The sequence below is a fragment of the Sceloporus occidentalis genome, unplaced genomic scaffold (assembly GCF_023333645.1).
Source record: "Sceloporus occidentalis isolate IW3139 unplaced genomic scaffold, rSceOcc1.0.p SCAF_5, whole genome shotgun sequence".
In the NCBI taxonomy this organism is placed as follows: Eukaryota; Metazoa; Chordata; class Lepidosauria; order Squamata; family Phrynosomatidae; genus Sceloporus; species Sceloporus occidentalis.
Window position 1 is genome coordinate 53,400,775 of NW_028316985.1, and position 20,049 is coordinate 53,420,823.

The 20,049-nt window shown below is 39.9% G+C and overlaps 1 protein-coding gene across 7 annotated transcripts in view; it reads left to right on the forward strand.

The window, feature by feature from the left end:
- The window catches only part of LOC149312164 (voltage-gated potassium channel KCNC2-like), a 174,225-nt gene that overhangs the window by 103,347 nt on the left and 50,829 nt on the right, over positions 1-20,049 (forward strand). For all 7 annotated transcript variants that reach the window (XM_089524092.1, XM_089524093.1, XM_089524095.1 and 4 more), the window contains exon 3: positions 17,180-18,107. In XM_089524092.1, coding sequence (XP_089380218.1) covers positions 17,180-18,107 — 928 coding nt within the window. The remainder of the gene's footprint in view (positions 1-17,179; positions 18,108-20,049) is intronic.

Genomic DNA, 20,049 nt, shown 5'->3' on the forward strand with positions numbered 1-20,049 from the left:
GCCCTTGTTACGTGCGAGGGGCAAGGTGCCTCGGGAAGTGCCGCCCCTCGCACGTAACGGCGGCAGCCAAAAGGCCCCATCTGTAAAGCACCACAGACAAGTTAAGTTCTTATTAAAATCAGCAATACCATTGTAGCTTTAAAAAAACCCTACCAAATATAACTTGGTGAGGGACACATTGTTACCAAGTAATCCATTCATCATCAAGATGAATACAGAATTATCTCTAATCAGTAGATGAGCAGAAGGGCCAAAGACCAATGCTTCAATTATGGAAAACATATTTTGTCTGGTAGCTAAGAGGTTTTTGTTTTAAAAATGACATGGCTCTGTGCCAGTAAATGTAATTTAATTTGAAAAGAACTTTCATTAACTGAGTACCTACGAAGCAGTCCCTTCTTGTATTGAACAAGGCCTGGAATTGCTCCAGACCTTTCCAAGAGAATCATATGTGATCAAGACACCCACACAGGCTACTTGTGTAAAAGAGGTTTTTTATTGGTGATTAGTGTATGCAGCAGGTATTTCATGGCAAAGAAAGTTCACAGATTTTCTAGCCAACAGGAAACGGAGGTATGAACAAAGACAATGATCTCATAACTGGTCCTGTGTTTGGATCCTCAACAGTTCCACAAGCTACCAAAGCTTCCCTTCGAGTCATGTGGCCTCTCCAAAACAGCAAGTTTGTGTAGCCAATGTTATAAAAGAATCTTTCCTGTACAGGAACAAACTTTTCTCCCTCCCAGAAACTCTGAGAACTTGTATACCATAGTTAGGCTGAAAAGTGGTGGCCTGTGAGTACAAAATCTTTCGCCATACCTGTTGTGCTGGGTGATACCATTCTGCTGAGAAATTTTCTTGATATTAGGGAGGGCTGTACTTCCTACACTGCCTCCCTGAGAACCTGAGAAACTGCCCAAGGTACCTAAATACTATGTAATGTCTGTGCCCTGGGCTGGAAGTGAGAATGAAATATTTGCCTGTGTGGCTCTTCTCTGAATTTCCAAAGCCTGAAAACTCAGCAACTTCCAGAAAAGCCAGTATACACCTTTAATGCTTGGTCTTATTCTGCCCATTCCAAATATCATATTTTTTATAACTCACAATGTCTCATTACTTTTCACTCTCTATTTCCTAACCCTTCTTTCTACCCCCCATATTTCCTGAATTGTTGATCCCTTATCTAGAAAGCATCCACAGTGAATATACTGTCCCAGCCTCCATTGCTTCCCACTTACTCTTTTGCTTTCTTTGTCTATTTAAGATCGTAAATCCCATTAAGTTGGGACATACAGGGCTGTGGCGTTGGAGTTGGAGTCATGGAGTCAGACGGACGCAATAGAGGGTGTATATGGATTCAGTAGAAATGTACGGGAGTATAGAAAAACAGAGGGGTTTGAGTCAAAGTTGTTACAACTCTGGGGACTTAAATCCAGTATGTGTAAAGTATGATGTAGATATGTGAATTCAATGTCTGAGATTCTGTTCTAGCTATCAGAATCTAATACCTCCTCCCTTTGCAGTTTGATTTGCTGAAATTCAGCTGATGGAATGAAGATCCCCATTTCAGTAATGGAACACATACATATTGACCCCTATAATAGTTAAGAAATGTTTAATTTGTCTGTTTTCTGGGGGGAAACAATGTTCAAACACTGTGCTTAGAAAACAGTCATTTTCCTATAAGTGGATATATGCCAGTATTTCATAATATGGACTATTATTATATAATTTTTAAACAAGGGTCACCAAATTGAACATGTGATCAGGCTTACTGCTGTTTTAACACCACCAGCCTTGAACTCTGCCAGGGGATCAGTCAAAGGAAGTTGTGCATTCCCTTTCAACATGGATTTGAGGATGCATAAATTACAGTACAATTCTAGTCTCCTTCAAAATATTAAGACCCTCAGTGCTCTAGGCTTTCTGTTCTATCCAAATGCTTTGTTTTCTTGATAAAACAATGGTTCAGTTTTTTTAATGCCAAGCTACTTAAAATGTTGCCTTAAATTATGTTAACACGCAAGCCACAAATGTTACTGATGAATAACCATGAATTAACAAGACCAGACACAACCAAATGGGTTATATAATGACCACTTTATTGACCTATAACCCTATAAAATGATTAGGGCCTGGGGATCAGCAAAAAGGGGGGCAACCTGATGCATGTTTATCTGAGTCCAAGGTGTCAACCTGTGTCTACCTCCTTAGCCTTCCTTTGGGCAAAAAACCTGAACCCAAGGGCAATCCAAAAACTATTGGTTGCTACCCAGAAAGTCATTTGCTGGAAGGCAAACCCAGGGGATGCCACCCAAGTAACAAAGCAGCCAGATATGTCTCTGTGTATACACACACAGAGAGAAACATATCTGGCTGCTTTTTATAATGAAGCTTTTACGAACACCACTTTATTGCTTCACTATAGGCATATATATATATATATATATATATATATATATATATATATATGCACGCATGTATTGAATGTTTATCCCACCTTCCTTGCCACATGGAAATCAAGGAAACCAGATGATACATAGCTGATCTAACCCTAAAAGGCCTAGGTGAAGTGTATCTCCTCATCTTTAGGTCTGTCCCTTGCTTGTTTCTGGCTGCCATTCACTACTTTATCAGAAGCCAGGCTGCACAGAAATAACAAAGATAATCAAACCACATAATATATTTTTTGTAGAGATATTCTGAAAATGGAGAAGGATGTCTATTTGTCACAGAACATAATTCCCCCCATTTATGTATCTTGTATTTGCTACGGTTTCACTTTATTGGTCATTGGAAAGTCAGCATGGGCTTCATTTGCAAATCTGATTGTTAGGGCATTCCTAACAGGAAATTCCATTGTGGAAAATAAATAAATCAGGTTAATCATTCCTCTTCTAGTCGAGTTTGACCCTGATTGTATTTATATTATCCTTGGATTCATATTGGAGCCAAGGACAGTTTGAATGTGGAGCTAATGTGGAAACAGTGAATGTTCCTGAGAAATAGGGCTGGGATTTCTGCAGAATGCATTCCCTTCCACTCCATTTGATAGCAGCCTGCAGACTAAATGGGAGATAATATGTATACATTCAAGTGTTGGGTGTCATTTCCAGAAAAGTGTTTTGTTTTGGGGCTTGTTTGTTTGGAAAGAGAATGCTTTTGTTTTCTTTTTATGTCAGTCTTGAACCTTTATCAGAGAATATTAAATGCTAACCTTTTCAAGAGCATTTTAAATATTTAGTAGTTCTCCTGCAGTCTTCATATCAAGGGCAGTCTTGTAAGTCCTGAAATCAATGCAGATAAGCTATCTGAACCTTAATAACTGAAGCCTCTGTTTAGAAACTGTATTTTGCATAGCATTACATTACAGAGAAAGAGCAAGTGGATAAGGAGGTGATGAGAACAGAGGCAACATCTTTTACAAAGGTTACTGTAAAGGCAAGAACAACATTTTATACAAACAGCAATAAGCTCAAAACAATTGAAGCTTTTACCAACACCACTTAATTATTTCACTATAGGCTGATTATTATCTGATTCTGCTCCCCTCCCCTCAGTACTTAGTGACATTACCTGAATGGAATGGGAGAAAAGCTAAAATATAAAAATAATCAAATGTTCATCAGAAACAGTTACAGAGACTGGACTTGCTTGGAACCACATAAAAACTAGAAGTAAGCATGGGAAGAACATGTCATGCTTGTCAGCAGCAAAATGCCAAGGCAAGCTGAAAATTTTCCAACTCTCTATACTGTGAATTCAAATGACAAGTAGATTAGACACCAGTACACAAGTGGCCCACCTATAGGAAGGAAAACGTCTGTATTTTGAGTGTAGTAGTAGATTTTGAAACGGGTTAGATGGGACCAAAAAAATAAAAATAAAAATAGAACATACTTTTCTTGAGTATTCTTTTAGGTTTGTTTTTGCTACCACGTTCTTACACAGATACAGACTACTTAAATTCAGAATATTTCTTTAAGAAAATCTGGAATCATATTTGTAATGGTGACAAGGGGATTAGATGAGCAGTTAATTGACCATCCTTGTTGTCTTGGTAGGGCAACTAACATAAGCATCTGATTTTAAATCATGACTTTAAATCAACTTTTCCGCTGTCTAAGTCTAATATTTATTGAACGAATATGCATACTAATTTCTTGCTATAACAATTAAACACAAAAATGTATGGTCATGCAGTATCATCTAATACCAATTGTTATGCAGCCCACATGCCTTTTATACCACACAGTTTATAGTAAAATATTATGATTTGCTTAGGAGATCAATTATGAAGTTAAAGATTTACATTTGTTTTTCTCAGTTTGCATGGAAAGTGGCATACATACCAGAAGATGTAACTATCACTGAACTTAGGGGCTATGCAGACTGCCCCCAAATCCGTCCTAATCTGGCCTGTCAGGGATGTTTATCACACTATACTCTTAAAGTGCTACTATTCCACTTTGACTCCTCTAGCTGCCTCCTGTTGCATTCTGGGATTGGCAGTTTTAAGGAGGGGTATTTAGAATTCTAAATAACCCTCCTTAAAACTGCCAATACCAGAATGCAACAGGAGGCAGCTAGAGGAGTCAAAGTGGAATAGTAGCAATTTAAGAGTATAGTGTGATAAACATCAGGGTGTGATAGCCTCAGTGGCATTGTCATCCGGATGCAGCACTGGAGGAATGCCGTGAGGCCATGCATCATGTGGAGCAGTGTGCAGTGTCATGGTGCCCTGGGGTAGAGCCAGGGCATGTGTCATGGAGATGCTATGCTCCGATTATGCCCCCCCAGCCAGTGTGAAGAGTACCTTAATGGAGTTTACCCCTGAGTAGCCCTCAGATTTTCCTTCCCTCATGCCTCCTCCATACCTATATGGAACTGATTTAACAATTTTCTCCCACATTTGCATGAATGAATTTTCTGCATGCTATATTGTCTGGATTCAATCCATTTTAAGTGATTTTTTTAAACAAAAATACCTTGAGAAATAGAAGTGAAGATAAAACATTAGGCTCACATGTAGGAACATTGTGATTATGGTTATTAGTTTCAGTCTGTAATTTATACCACAGAAGAATGATTTGAGCTAAAATGAAGTTTTGGCCTGGAGTATTTCAAATAATAAACAAATAATTTATATCCCACCTCTCTGTCAATGACAATTGAGGCGGCTTACAAGTTAAAACTTACATATAATCCCAAATCCCCTATCCCAACCTCCCTTTAAAACATCAGTTTAAACCTTAACAATTTAAAATTGTTGTACATTAAAACAACATCAAACAATGCCAATATCAGCATCAACAATCAGGCAATAAACTGTAGCAAATTCAGAGACATAAGAGGGTTCAAATTGGTGGCCGGGTTTTCTATTCAAGAAAGCTATTTTGCAACAGTCCAGGTGTTGTGGTCCTTGGGTTGTGGCAGAACACTGAGAGGGATTATGTGTTTAATTCCCTCTTTCTGTAATCTGTGTATGTATGGGGTGTAGATTTCCATCCTGTTAGGCTGAGTGATGATTTGTCCAAGGTCATGCAGTGTGTTTCATTGTTGAGTTAGATTTTCTGAATCCATGTCCAACAACATATGCTATGTCATTGCTTTCTGTAGCAGGTGTTTATGCAATGTGCCTAGTTAGGGTATGGGAGAAAATTCTGTTAAGAAAAATGAAAGCAAAGAATGAATTTTTCACAGGACTGAATTAAATTTTGCCACAGTATCAGAATTCATTTTTTTTAGGAGAGTGGATGGGTGGGATTTGTATTATATCAATCAAGTCCCCATTCCTTGTGAAAGGTTAGCTAAACTGATGCCAGTAGAGCTGCTTAGATTTGGATTTCTGCCAGACTTTGAATGGCCTCATAAATGATAACGGCATGAAACTAAATGTACTATGCTGCCTTCTAATAACATGTCATAATAATTTCTCTGAAGATGCCAGCCACAGATGCTGGTGAAATGTCAAGAATAAACTCTTCTAGAACATGGCCACATAGCCCGAAGAACCCACAAAAAACTATATCCCTTCCCTCCCTTCTTCCAACTGTCATCTTCTGGCTTTAGAGGCAGCAAAAGGACAGGCTCAACGCCATCAGGCCTGAAGAGGAAGAGCCCTCCCCTCCTTCCTTCCAACTGTCATTTTCTGGCCTGGGAGGGAGTGAAAGGGCAGGCCCAGTGCCATCGGGCCCAGCCTCAATTAAGAAAAATAGCCCTCCCTCCAGTCCATCTGCCTTGGTCCAGGCCTCAGAGGGAGAGAAGAATGCTGGACCTGATCCCCTCCCCACCACCATTCCCTTCTCCTTTTGTGTTGTATCTTTTTAGATTGTAAGCCTGAGGGCAGGGAACCATCTATTATCCCCTCTGTGGTAAGCCACCCGGATTCCCAGTGATTGGGCGGATAATAAATAAATCCAATTATTATTATTATTATTATTATTATTATTATTATTATTATTATATCACAATAACGTTTTACAAATATCATTGAACACAGTACTGCAGCTAAAGAATAATCAATTCAAGGTCCTGTTTACCATTTAAGTGTTTTTAAGACATCATTAAGTCCTAGCCTTGCATCGTATATGGGGCGGGTGTTCATTGGGGGCTCTTCTGAGAGGTAATGTATGTAGTGGTTAAGAAGGTGAAGTGTAACTCACAAAGGTTTTAGTACAAGTCTCAGCTGAGCTACTACCTCACCATTTGACCTTAGGTATGTTCCTATACCTTGGCCTTGCAACTGGAATATAATAGCATAATTCTCACTTGATTCATGGAGTAGGCAGAGAAGTCACTGGATTCTGGATCATGCCTGTGAAGATAAATGCACATTATCTGTTGATATTATGGAGTATTATCATTTGTAGCTTGAATGGAAAAGATGATGGGTGGGTCCACATGAACAATGGGCAAACAGCTGTGCCATCTTCACCTGTGGCTGGATGCTGAATTGGGTAGATAGAAATGGGTGACTCATACTTGAGGACGCACATTTTTCAGAACAGAAACAGATGGGGAGAGATAGATAAGCAGTATCACAGTTGATGAATAAGATAAAGAAAAAAGAAAGACAATAAGAGGACTAAAGCATCCTTATTATCATTCTTATCAAAGCCATCATATTTCAGTCTGCTGTTTCAATTGAAACGGCTGCATTTTCAACATAACATGTAATCAACACAAAATCGGAAACGGACTCCGCCTTTTTCATCCTCAGTGGGAGTAATTTTAGTGCTTACAGATGTTATTTTCATTTGCTCTCTGGTGTTCCCTGGGAGATTATTGCAATTCCAGGCTACACACCTCAAAATTTATTGAACATATTGATTGTGACTTGGCCCTGCATGAAAACAATGTGAGTTGCTTACGTTCTAGATGCTTTAAAAGAGCACATGAGGCTGCAGTCTTACAGCCTTCTCAGGCTGTAGCTGAATTGGAGTTTTAAATCCACCTGTACTGACTTGTTTTGGTGGCTATAAATCAGTGGCCTTTCAACTTTTCTTTTACATTCTCATGATTGTTTAAATTATTCCATGTAGCTAATTGTTTATTTCTCTCTCCATGATTGTTTTTAAAGTGAAAATTCCCCTCTGTAGCCTGCAACTGAAGGTGCAAGAAGTGCATGGGGGAAAATATTGCTTTACTTTCTTTTTCCCCCCTTGCTCAAAATCACCTCTGAAGCTTTCATCCTGCTGAAAGAGAATACAAATGAAATCAATGGCGCGTAACAGACTGCCCCTTTGGGGCGGCCTGTAGGCGCGCCTTTCCCAGGTGTATCAGGGCCTCAGCTGCCAGACTGGCGGCCTCCAAGGCCCCGATCCGCTGTTTTGCAGGCTGCGGGGAAGCAGCAAAAGGCCGCTTCCCAGCAGCCTGGAAAGGGGTGTCCTTGGGGTTTCAAGCCCCAAGGACACCCCACGGCGGCGGGGAGGAGGAGAAAGGGGTCGCTTGGCCCCTTTCTCCCTTGTGTTGCTGGATGCAGCCGTCTGAAGGCTGCACCCAGTGACGCAAACCAGGAAGGAGCTCCGAAACGGAGCTCCTTCCTGCTCCGCACAAAGGGCGCATTAAGCGCCCTCGCGCGGAGTGATGGCGTCACATCCGCTCTGCCTCGTTTGGAGGTGGCGCGTTCGTCATGCCATCATGGTGGCAGCCGTGTGGAACGGCCGCCACCATTTTGTACGTGCAGAGCACGTACTAGGGTTGGGAGATGCGGAAGCACCGCCCCTTCCTAACCCTAGTACGCGCTCTGCACGTACTTTCATGGCGGTCTCTAACCCGCCTAAGTATCTTTTCTTTCAAATGGGAAAAGCACTATAGAGGAGGGAAGTTTTAAAGGATAAAAAGCAATGTTCATTAACACCTCCGTCATTACTGTTCTGTCACTCATTGCCATTTCCAAGACTTTGGGCCGAAACAGATGGCCTTTGATCGCTTGATCAAGGCCGTGGCAACCACGCACTGTAGCCCTGATCTGGCAGATTTCTGGTGCAAAAAGAAGGGGCAAAATGCGACTCTTTTTTGCACCAGAAAAAAAGGCACCTTTTCTGCCACTGCTGTGGCTTTCTGGCACTCCTGTGACATGTGGCATCTAAATGCTATGCCTCCAGAGTGCTGAAAAGCTGCTGCTGTGTAAATGGCCAGGTGGCTTCACAGAGGCTTCCTGCCAGCTTGGGGTGTTTGTCGTGTGTATGCCATACCCCCAAGCTACCTGGAAGCTGGCTTTTTTTGCCGGTCTGTTCTGGCCCTCAGATAGAGAAGAGATATACAACTGGCTGATCCACAGAGAACACATATGCTGAAAGGCAAAAGGTTGCAAGGATTGTCTCAAAAATGCATCTGCAATATGCAAAAGCATTCTTGAAATCAATTGAAAGACACAAAGAGAAAGATGTTTCTTATTTTGTTACCTTGGTATCAATTCATATGATCTTTCTGTATGATGTCAAAATAAAGGGCTCAAGAACACCATGCATATATTTGTTTCTATCAATAAGTTATCTCTGCTTTCCTTTCCTCTGTCCCCATATGCTGAATTTGGATAAGATTGCAATGTTATCGACCGTTCTGTTACCAAACTTAGGAATATACCATTGTTATTGCCTTCTTTTCTTTCCTGTGTTCTCTGGATGAAATTAGGGAGACTGTGGAACAGGATGCTCAGTTATTTTTGTTTTTCATGCTGATCTCTCTTTTTCTCCTGTGAATGTCTTTTACAAAAGCAACAGATGTACTCTGAACTTTCAAGAAAAAATGGTATAGAAAACATAGGCCCGTTACAGACCGCCCAAAAGGGGCGGTCTTGGGCCGCTGCCGGTTGCAGCGCGGAGGAGCCGCAGCAGCCAAACTGCGCGACTCCTCCGCGCTGTAAAAAAGGAGTGCAGAAATCGCACTCCTTCCAGCAACCCGGAAGAGCCGCCGCAAGTGCCAAAGCGTGCACTCGTGACGGCTCTTCCGGGTTTAGACGTCTGGACGCTGTGCGTCCATTACATCAAGATGGCCGCACCCGTCTGTATAGGGCGCTGCCATCTTGCCGTACGGAATATGTGTAAGGGGCAAGGCGCGTCCGGAAGCGCCGCCCCTCACGCGTATTCCTGGCGTAACGACGGCGCCGCTTAGGCCCGTCTGTAAGGCGCCATACTTAGCTTTGGCCCTAATCAGGTCTTTAAAAGGCATCCGGTTGCATGATGCTGTAAGGTAAGGAACATGTATGGTTATCAGTTTCAGCTCAATATTTAGAGCAGGGAACACAGTGTGCTGTATTATGCTGAGTGAGATCATTAGTTAACTCTGTACATGATCTGGTAAAGTCTGTCCAGACATGTAATGACTCTCCCATCCCATCCAAGTTCCCAAAGACTGAATCTTTTGAACCAGCTAGGTTTTATGATGCCATTGTGACATCTTTGCCATTACTTTGCATTTATTGATGCCTCCCATGCATCACTGTAGGGCGTTTCTGCATTGTGATTGGCTGGATATTGGCTTATGTTAGCAGAGTTGCTGGTGAAAGTGTCTCTCAATATTGCAACTTTGAAGTCTATGTTGGGGTGGTGGTGCACATTGTAATTATGTAGTTATAATAATGTTATTCCACAGCCACTGAATCAGCCTGTGATTTGTGGAACTTTCTACAGAAATTAGTTTACATAGGTGATCAAAAATGCACATTTGAATCCACATCAACTTCAGAAAATGTGTGGAATCTGCTTACATGGCTATCCTCAGAAAGCACTCTACTGGTGGTTCTAAATACCATTTTATAATTTCTTGTTCTGCAGTGATAACCTTGTATATTTAAAATAAAAATGCTGTTATTAACTGCCACCAATTTGACCTTGACCTATGTCAACCCTATGCAAGAGAGACATCATCTTCAATAGCTCTTCTCAGGTCTTGCAGACTCAGGGCCATGGCTTCCTTGATTGAATCTACCCATCTGTATTGCAGTCTTTCTCTTTTCCTAGTGCCTTCTATGTTACCAACCATTATTGTATTTTCTAGTAAGTCTTGCTTTCTCATGATATGGTCAAAGTATGAGTGTCTGGCCAAACACCAAACACCAAAATCAAGAGTCAAGACAAGCAAATAAACACTACCCAGGCTCAAGGGGTTTTCTTGCAGACAATGGATTACCTATTAAATAGACACAAATCCCCCTTGCATATCCTCCACACAATATACCTCCAGGCTGTGCCATTCAACACAGTACAATACACAAACTAACTCCACCATTAACGTGTAAAAACACAAACAAAAAAACACTTCCTGCCAAACAAGGGTCCCACAGGTATATATACTCCACACATTTCCCTGCCACCACTCTCTGAAGATGCCAGCCAGCATTGCAGGTGAAATGTCAGGAATAAATTCTTCCAGAATGCAACCATACAGCCTGAAAAACCCACAGAAAACTATGGATGCCAGCTGTGAAAGCCTTTGACTTCACATATGGCTATCTCAATTTAGGTTTTTTTTTTTTTTTTTGGCTTCTAGGGAGAGTTCAGGCTTGATTTGCTCTGGGATCCATTTCTTTGTCTGTCCATAGAATTCTTAGAACTCTTCTCCAGCACTACATTTCAAATGAGTTGATTTTCTTCCTATCAGCTTTCTTCACTGTCCATCTTTCACGACCATACATAGACATGGGAAATATAGGTGGGATACAGACTGCCCCTTTGGGGCAGCTTGCAGGTGCCATAATCCCCGCTGGATTGGGGTCTGAGCAGCCACAGTGGCAGCCCCGGAGGCCCTGATCCGCCACTTTTCCAGGCCTCGGGGAAGCAGCAAAATGCCCCAGGACACCCCAGGGAGCTGCTTCTGGGAGAGAAAGGGGCCTTTCCCCCTGGCTTCATTCCCACAGCCATTTGGTGGCTGCGAGAATGAGGCGCTCCCCAGGAAGGAGCTCCATTTTGGAGCTCCTTCCAGCACCGCTGAAAGGGCAGCACAAGCACCCTGCAGTGGTGCGAGCACGTCACGCCTGTGCCGCACCATTTGGACGCGGCATGGCCATAACATCAAAATGGCGGCGCCCTTCTGTACAGGGCGCCACCATTTTGACATACAGAATATGTGCTAGGGTTGCGGGGCGTCTGTAAGAGACACCCCAAGGCAACCCTAGCACATATTCCTTACGTGCTAAAAGGCCCGTATGGAGAGGGCCATAGACAATCCCAACTTTATTACTTAATGATATATCTTTATACTTGAGGAACTTGTCTAGGTCATTGATAGCTACCCTTCCAACTCCTAGTCTTGGCTTCAGTAATTATTATTTTCTTTTTTCTTTTTGCATTCCTCTGTGACAATGCCCCTGACTTTAGTAGAGAGTTCATCTGGCTCCCGGTCAATTATTGTTGTAGTTTATTTATTTATATAGTGCCGTAGGTTTTGCACAATGCAACAATGAGGCGTAATAATGCAAGTCTATTTTTTACATTTCTTATATTATATGGGGATATTCTTCAGGTTGTATTTTGACATGATGGTTGTTTTAGTATTCTTCTTCAGTTTTACTCTAATTTTTGATTTTAGAATTTCATGGTCTGTGCCACAATCTGTTCCTGGTCTTATTTTTGCAGAAATAATAGATCTTCTATATTTTCTGCTCCAATTATATAGTCTGTTTGATTTCTATATTGGTCATCAGGTGATGCCCATGTATACAATCACTTCTTGGTTTGCTTCAAGAATTTTTCTACAATTTTATTTCCATTCTGTTTCCTATTTTTGCATTCTAATTGCCTATGATTTACACAAAATCCTGTTTTGGTGTGTGATCAATTTCCTCCTGAACTCCAGCTTATATTCTTTCAATTTCTTCTTCTTTTGCCTCTGTAGTTGGAGAATAAACTTGTACTATGGTTATAATGATGTATTTTCCCTGAAGTCTCATTGACATGATTCAGCTAGACCTTGCATTATATCCTTTGACTGTTTTTGCTACATCTCTCCTCACTATAAATGCCACATTTCTTCTTACATTTTCATTTACTGAGTAAAACAAAACATTGACTAAAATGTCTAATACCTATCCACTTTAGCTCACTCACTCCAAGTATTGCAATATTTGTATGTTGCATTTCTTGCTTTACTGTGGTCTAATCTGCACTGCAGAAATAATACAGTTTGCCACTGCTGCAACTGCCAACGCTCAATGCTATGGAATGCTGGAATTTGTAGTTCTGTGAGATATTTACCTTCAGTGTCAGAGAACTCTTGTGCCACAACAAACTACAGACGATAGGCTTCTATAGCATTGAGTTACATCAGTTAAAATGGTGTCAAACTGTATTATTTCTTTAGTGCAGATTAGACCTTTGTTCTTATAATAGGTACTGTGTGGCTTTGAACTTTCCTTTCACCTTGAAGCATGATAAAAGTTGAACATCCTTTTATCTTGAGTCTAGTTGCCCCATTAGCCATAGCACATCTCGTAGTTGTCTACTGATGTTTCATCTTCTGGCACTATCTCTTGTTTCATTTTGGATTGTCTCATCATATTGTGATAAAAGATCTTCAAAAGGAGGTTTACAGTGCCTCCCTCTGTGCAGTACTAACAACTGTTAGCTATGGTGCCACTGCCAATCTCTAACCGCCAGAGTTGCCCTCCATTGCTGTTGCTGCCCAATAGATCTTTGGCAGCTTTAGTCTGGTCCTCAGCCAAAGCTTGTCTGACATGGGAAACCCTACCAGCAACACTGATGCCAGCAAAATAGCCTCTTGCCTCACAGCAATACGCAATCTCACCACCATGGAAAGGTAGTTCCACTGGTGACTAGCTAATAATAGGTAACAATAATAAGAAATTACTAATAATTAAATGACTTTCACATATGTTTTCTTTCTACTTTTCTTTCTGACCTGACTTTGAGATTCCCATCTGCTTTGGCTTAGATTTAACACAATGTCTGTTAGTTTCTGCCTTAGTAAGGGACCTTATAGATGCTGAGTTCAGTGTTATTATTGCAGGAGAACAATGGCCTGAGTTTATTAGGGAGTAAGAGGCTCTTTTCATTCTAAGCTCTAAAGACCCTTGGGTGAGAATTAAGGGTTTTGATTTCCATTTCAGCATTTGCTAACAATGGCTTCTATTTGTACTTTTGATTGCGCTGTATGACTATAAAAATTAGCAATGTTCTGAGCAGATTTGGGGAGGTTTTAAAAAACGCAATTGCTAATATTGCTTTGTGGATTTTACACTGATTATCTGTTCTCTGTGCCCTTTGTGATAACAGCTTTGGCAAGCTAAATTTAGCTCTGCATTTTGGAACAATTAAAATAAAATGTCAAAAATGTGTTTGAAGATGCAGGCAGGGTGACCAGATGTCTTCCTATTCCAGGACATGTCCTACATTTCAACCTTCTTTTCAAGAGATATTTCAAAATGTCTGCCTTTTTGAGCATGACCAAGAAGCATGAATTTACAATTATATTAGTGCTTCTAGGTTTTATTTTGTAATGTCCTACATTTCTCTTGAATGTCCTCCATTTTGTGGCTCCTTGTCCCCCCCCCCCCGCACTTGTAGTTATGACATCTAGTCACCCTGGAAACAGAGATAAATGTATCCTATGAAATATTGTATAGAAATATCAAATCTTATTGGTACACATCTTGCATAGTTTAAATACAGCATATACAAATTTTACAACTTCCATGACTGAAGTACTTTATTTTCTGCTAGACTTTTAAAAAGAACAAGTCTCTGTTTTGCTTTTTTGATTGAAGTTTAACTCTGGAGTGTGCAAGGGTTACAGCAATCTGTCCTGCCAACCTGGTGTCATTAAACTTTTAACACCCTCTGGCTTTTGCAGAATAGATGTCTGCATAAATGTGCAATAACTTGAAATAAATAATCACGCCTGCATATTTTTCATGGACTAGATAATTAACTTTCCATTATACAAGTTTTAGTCTGTTTTTAATGGATTAAGGCTAATTGTCAAACCCTGGAGTAAATTTACTAAATTTGTCTCTATATGCAAGAGAATTAAAGGATGCCTGTATTGTATTGCCTGACTTACCTTTTTATTCTCATGTTGTTTGTCCAGAAGACGAGAATGTCAGTTCCATTTTATATATAGGCAGACCACAATCCTGCCTGCCAGAACCTTTAGAAGAAGGAGAATAATAATTATTAAAAAGAACAAACACTTGCAGGAGTGTGATATTAAAAGAATAAATGCAGTGGAAAAGGCATGTCACTCCCTAATACCTGGAGGCATGCAATATCTTATAGCTCCAGACACAAGCAATAGGAAGCTTGTGCTTATTGTTTTAGTGATAATACCCATGGTTGGCTGAGATCTTCACCAACATGCAAATTGCAGATTGAATAGAGCTTAGTAGAGTTTCTCAGGATCCATGGAACAACAAAATGAAATAAACTAAGACAGAGAACTAAGCCTTTAGAGTATCTTTGGATATGATCCCTGGAAGCTGTTCCTTCTCATATCAGCTATAGAAAGGGAGAGTGAGTTGCAGTTATTCTGTGGGGAGAGGAGTAAAAGCACACTTGTATCAGATATTCTGGGTAGGGATGGGAAGAACATTCAAAAATTGCCCAAACCACATTTTTGAACGTCCAGAAGCCTTGACCAGAAGAATCCCGGACAGATTACAATCTTTGTTGTTTGGGGCTTATTCTGCACAAAATCTGCATGTACAATGTGCAGAAAACAATATCTCTAAACAGGAATATTGTTTTCTGCACAAAAACTGTTGTTTCCTACATAGAAACTGCTGTTTTCTGTGCAAAGCAACCACATTTAAATTTTATGTAGATTAATCCTCAAATTGTGAATAGGATTTGAAAACTGTGTGGTTTTTGAAGACTTTCTTGCAGTGGGAAGAAAATTGCTAAAATTTCTTGTTACTTCTTTTGAGAAGAAACTTAGTGAGGAATTACATCTTTAATTCTTTTAAAAATATTTTATTAGTTTATGTATATTAAAAAGACAAACAAAACAAAACAGTCAAACAAACAAAAAAGGTGATCAAGCAAATTGATAAATATGTAATTAATTATATGTACATATACTCACTCAAACATTTCTTTAAAAATATAGGCAAGCAAATAATTCTATTAGCACCAAAGTTTTTCTAATTTCCCCCACTTTCCTTCATATTGTTGAGTTGCTTTCCCTGCGATATACATAGCCTATCCATAATTGCAAAATCATTTACTTTAACTTTCCACTCTCCTACAGAAGGTATTACATTAGTTTTCCAGTATTTAGCATATAACATGCGAGCTGCTGTTATCATAAACAGAGTAACATTTTTCTCATCCTGGCTAAACTCTCCTTGTGTGGTGTTCATTATGTTCAACAAAAATAACTCAGATTGAAATGGAATAATTTTTGCAATGTTTCTTGCATCACCTTATGTATATGTTTTTCCAGTATGTTTTTGTTCTATCACATTGCCACCACATATGATACATAGTTCCTATCGTATCTTTGCATTTCCAGCAGCTGTTATTATTTTGTTTTATTATTGGTTTTTCCCCTTTCTCTTTCTTGAGTTTTGATGCCAACCATTTCCCCGCTTTATTGACATTTTCAAAGTGGTAATGTTTTACATATTTTATTTACATCTTTAATTCTGAGACACATCCTTGGCATTCAGTGGAGTTTTCAGGGCTGCATGCTAATGAGTTTAGAAAAAGACTGTCTGCTTTAGTTTAAACCTTCATTGTAGCATCTCAACAATGACCTAAAAAGGACATGTGTCTTGATTTAAAGTAGAAAATATGTTGTTTCATTTGTCTAGTATGTATCAGTGTCAAGCAATCTTTACTGTTTATAATCTAATCTGCTAAAAAAGTGGATTTAAAAAAAACAGATTGGTGAGAATTTGTGAGGCATTAGAAATCCAAGTATGTTTGAATGTGATTCATTCTTTTATCTTAATTTAAATCATGGGTAGGCAGCCTTTTGGGCTTGGATAAGGGTATTTGTCACCCAGGGACCCTTAGGGGGGTTGTGTTCTTCCCTTGCTAACAAAATTAGTGCTGATGCTGGAGCTGGGGTACAAATCCCAGGGATTACGGTGGGAAACAGGTAAGGAAGGAGCATGCGCATGATTCCTCATGGAATTATGTTGCTGGCAGTGTGTCAGGCAGCCTCAAAGAAACAGTGTGTAAGAGATGAGCCACACACATTGTTTCACAGCATAATTACTGGGTTTTTCATTAACACCTATGGCCCGGGGGGCAGGGACTCAAAGGGCTAGATAAATACCATTGAAGGCCACACTGGATAATTTGAGTGAAATCTTATTGTGATGAATTCAACCATTTATTATTTGAGCAGAAGATAACTAAGAAATATACCATTTTTGAAGTACAGGGAATTTTTACATTGTAGCATTGATAATGTGTGTTTGTGGAGAGAATACCTCATCTTTTGTGAACAACAAATAGCTAGTAAATTCCTTTTGTCCAAGTTGTTGTTTACCAACCATTTGTCCCCTTCTCATTGATCTTTCTGTATTGAAATTGTCAATTTCATGAGAGCTCATGGACACCATGAAGCAAAATCCTACTATATGTTTTAGTGAAAATTGACTTGAGTGTTTTGGTAATAAGCTATATGATGTTGTTTGTTACATTTCCCCCTTGTTTTTAATTTTTTAATACCTAGTTGTGACATTTCTTCCTTTTTCCCCTCTCTGCAGTTCATTGCTTTTGCCTCTTTATTCTTCATTCTACTTTCAATCACAACCTTTTGCCTGGAAACCCATGAAGCATTCAACACCATCAAGAACAAAACAGAGCCAACCGTCAATGGTAGCGAGGTGGTTCTACAGTATGAAATAGAGACGGATCCTGCTCTGACATACGTTGAAGGAGTCTGCGTGGTGTGGTTTACTTTTGAATTTTTAGTCCGTGTTGTTTTTTCGCCCAACAAACTTGAATTTATCAAGAACCTCTTAAATATCATTGACTTTGTGGCAATTTTGCCCTTCTATCTTGAAGTGGGCCTCAGTGGGCTCTCCTCCAAAGCTGCTAAGGATGTCCTTGGGTTCCTCAGGGTGGTGAGGTTTGTGAGAATCCTGCGAATCTTCAAGCTCACCCGACATTTTGTCGGCCTCAGGGTACTGGGTCACACGCTCCGAGCCAGCACCAATGAATTTCTTCTCCTGATAATATTTTTGGCATTAGGAGTGTTGATATTTGCCACCATGATCTATTATGCGGAACGAATAGGTGCCAGACCCAATGACCCATCAGCTAGTGAGCACACAGAGTTCAAGAACATCCCTATTGGTTTCTGGTGGGCTGTGGTCACAATGACCACTCTTGGGTATGGAGACATGTATCCAAAGACATGGTCAGGCATGCTAGTGGGTGCGCTGTGTGCTTTAGCTGGGGTGCTTACCATAGCCATGCCTGTGCCTGTTATTGTCAACAATTTTGGAATGTACTATTCTCTCGCCATGGCAAAACAGAAGCTTCCTAGAAAGAGAAAGAAGCATATCCCACCTGCTCCTCAGGCAAGCTCCCCTATATTTTGCAAGACAGACTTGAACATGGCCTGCAATAGCACACAGGGGGATGTCTGTCTGGGAAAAGACAATCGACTGATGGAACACAATAAGTCAGGTAGGACACAATCCCAAATGCATGTCTGGTATGTATGGCAGTACAAGGCATCAGAAAACATTTAATATTTCTGTAGCTAGAGAAGATAGATCACATAAACTCTCCCCTCACTCACTGTTCATCTATATCAGTCTAGTAGATGACTAAGTAATTGAAGCATAAGAATAATGTTCCCAGGTCTGTTCATTGCTGGATCTGTAGTGTTTGATAGCTTATATTGTGAATGCTGAACTGCTTTTAATTTTTCTTTCTCTTTATTATTTTGCTTTATTGGTGGAAACTACTCTTTCTTTTGCCTTTTGAATTGTACAGATGTTTTGTTTTGTTGCTTGCATGGTTGTGACTGTACAGTTGTGCTTCCATTCGTTGAAGTTCATGCTGTTTTGTGTGGTGTTGTCTCTTTGTCTGCTTTGCCTCTGCCACATAGTGGCGTGAAATAGTAGAAGCAAAATAAGCATTCATCTAAACATGGATGGTTAATTTAGGCTTGCATTCAGTGCAATTCGTAACAGATGTGTGCTCTTTAGATTGCAAGAACAGCATTTCTTTTTCTGGATTAGAATGCAGTGTGCCTGGCCTGGAACATCAGAGTGTAATTCTTGTTTTGTGTTTGAAATAACATTTGCTGATTCTGTAATGGCAGCAGCCTTTAAAGCTTTTCTTATGTGTTGTTTACTTTTCCTTCACAATTAACACTATTATCCCTGATTTTAGGAAAAAGTGCCTCTCATGAAATCTTAAGCTTGAAAAAGTTACTTTTTTGGACTATAGCATCCAGAATTCTTCAGGCATTATGCTCCATGGGAGATTCTGGGTGATGTCGTCCAGAACAACTTTCCCAAGCTTTGATTAAATTACAGTTAAGGCCAGGCTTAATTATTTGGAAGCAAGTGTGTATCCATACTGCAGAAATAAAGCAGTTTGACACCACTGTAACTGTCATGAACTAGAATCCTGGAATTTGTAGTGTGGTGAGGCATCAGAGCTCTCTGACAGACCAGGCTGAATATCTCATCAAATCACACCACCAGATTGAACTATGACAGTTTAAGTGGTGTCAAACTGCTTTATTTCTGCTGTGTGGAAGACCAATAAGTCACTTCATCTGGAGCAATTTCCAAGTTAGGATACTTAAGGAATCCTAACCCTATTCCAGGCAGATGTGTCATTTTAATTCACCAGATTTGATTCAGAATTTACCCAGAATTAGACCTAAAAAGCAAGCATTTTACAACATTGTGATCTGAGGAATTTTAAACAGTGTTGCCATATTTCAGCCACCTACCTTGTACAGGGTCTTGTTTTTGTTTTATTTTTGCCCCAGAAAAGCCGGTGGCCTTTGCTTCTGTCTGTCCAGGAATTGGGTTGCCAGGCCATAATACTAAAGTGCAGTACAGTATGAGTGATTTGTAGGCTAGATGTAATGACATTAACAGGAGTTAACCCAAGTCTAAATCCAAATGCTAGCCCAACTGGATGAGGTCCTCTGAATCAACTGCTGAATGGTATCTCAGGAATTATGGAAATCCCATTCACTGAGTGGGTCTACTCTTGTTGAAATGAGCAATTAGATTCATGCTCTAGAGCTTTAGGTTTAGAAGTTTTTCATAATTACATTAATAGTGCAATTGTATACATATGTACATAGAAACAAGCCCCATTGAGATCAATTGAATTTTCTCTCAGCTAAGTGTCAATGGGATTGTTATCTTAAATTATAAATTACTTCAGTGATTGGCAAAACTTCTAAAAATATTGAAGTACTAATGTTGGGGAGAGAGAGAGAGAGAGAGAGAGACCCCAAAAGTCTTTCACTGCTAGTTCCAATGATTTATCCTTTACAGAAAAAAAGAAAAGAAAAAGAAAACCTATTGCCTTATTCTTATGATTCCACTGCTACCAAGTTAAAATGTTATCCATTTCAAAACCATGTATTTTCCAG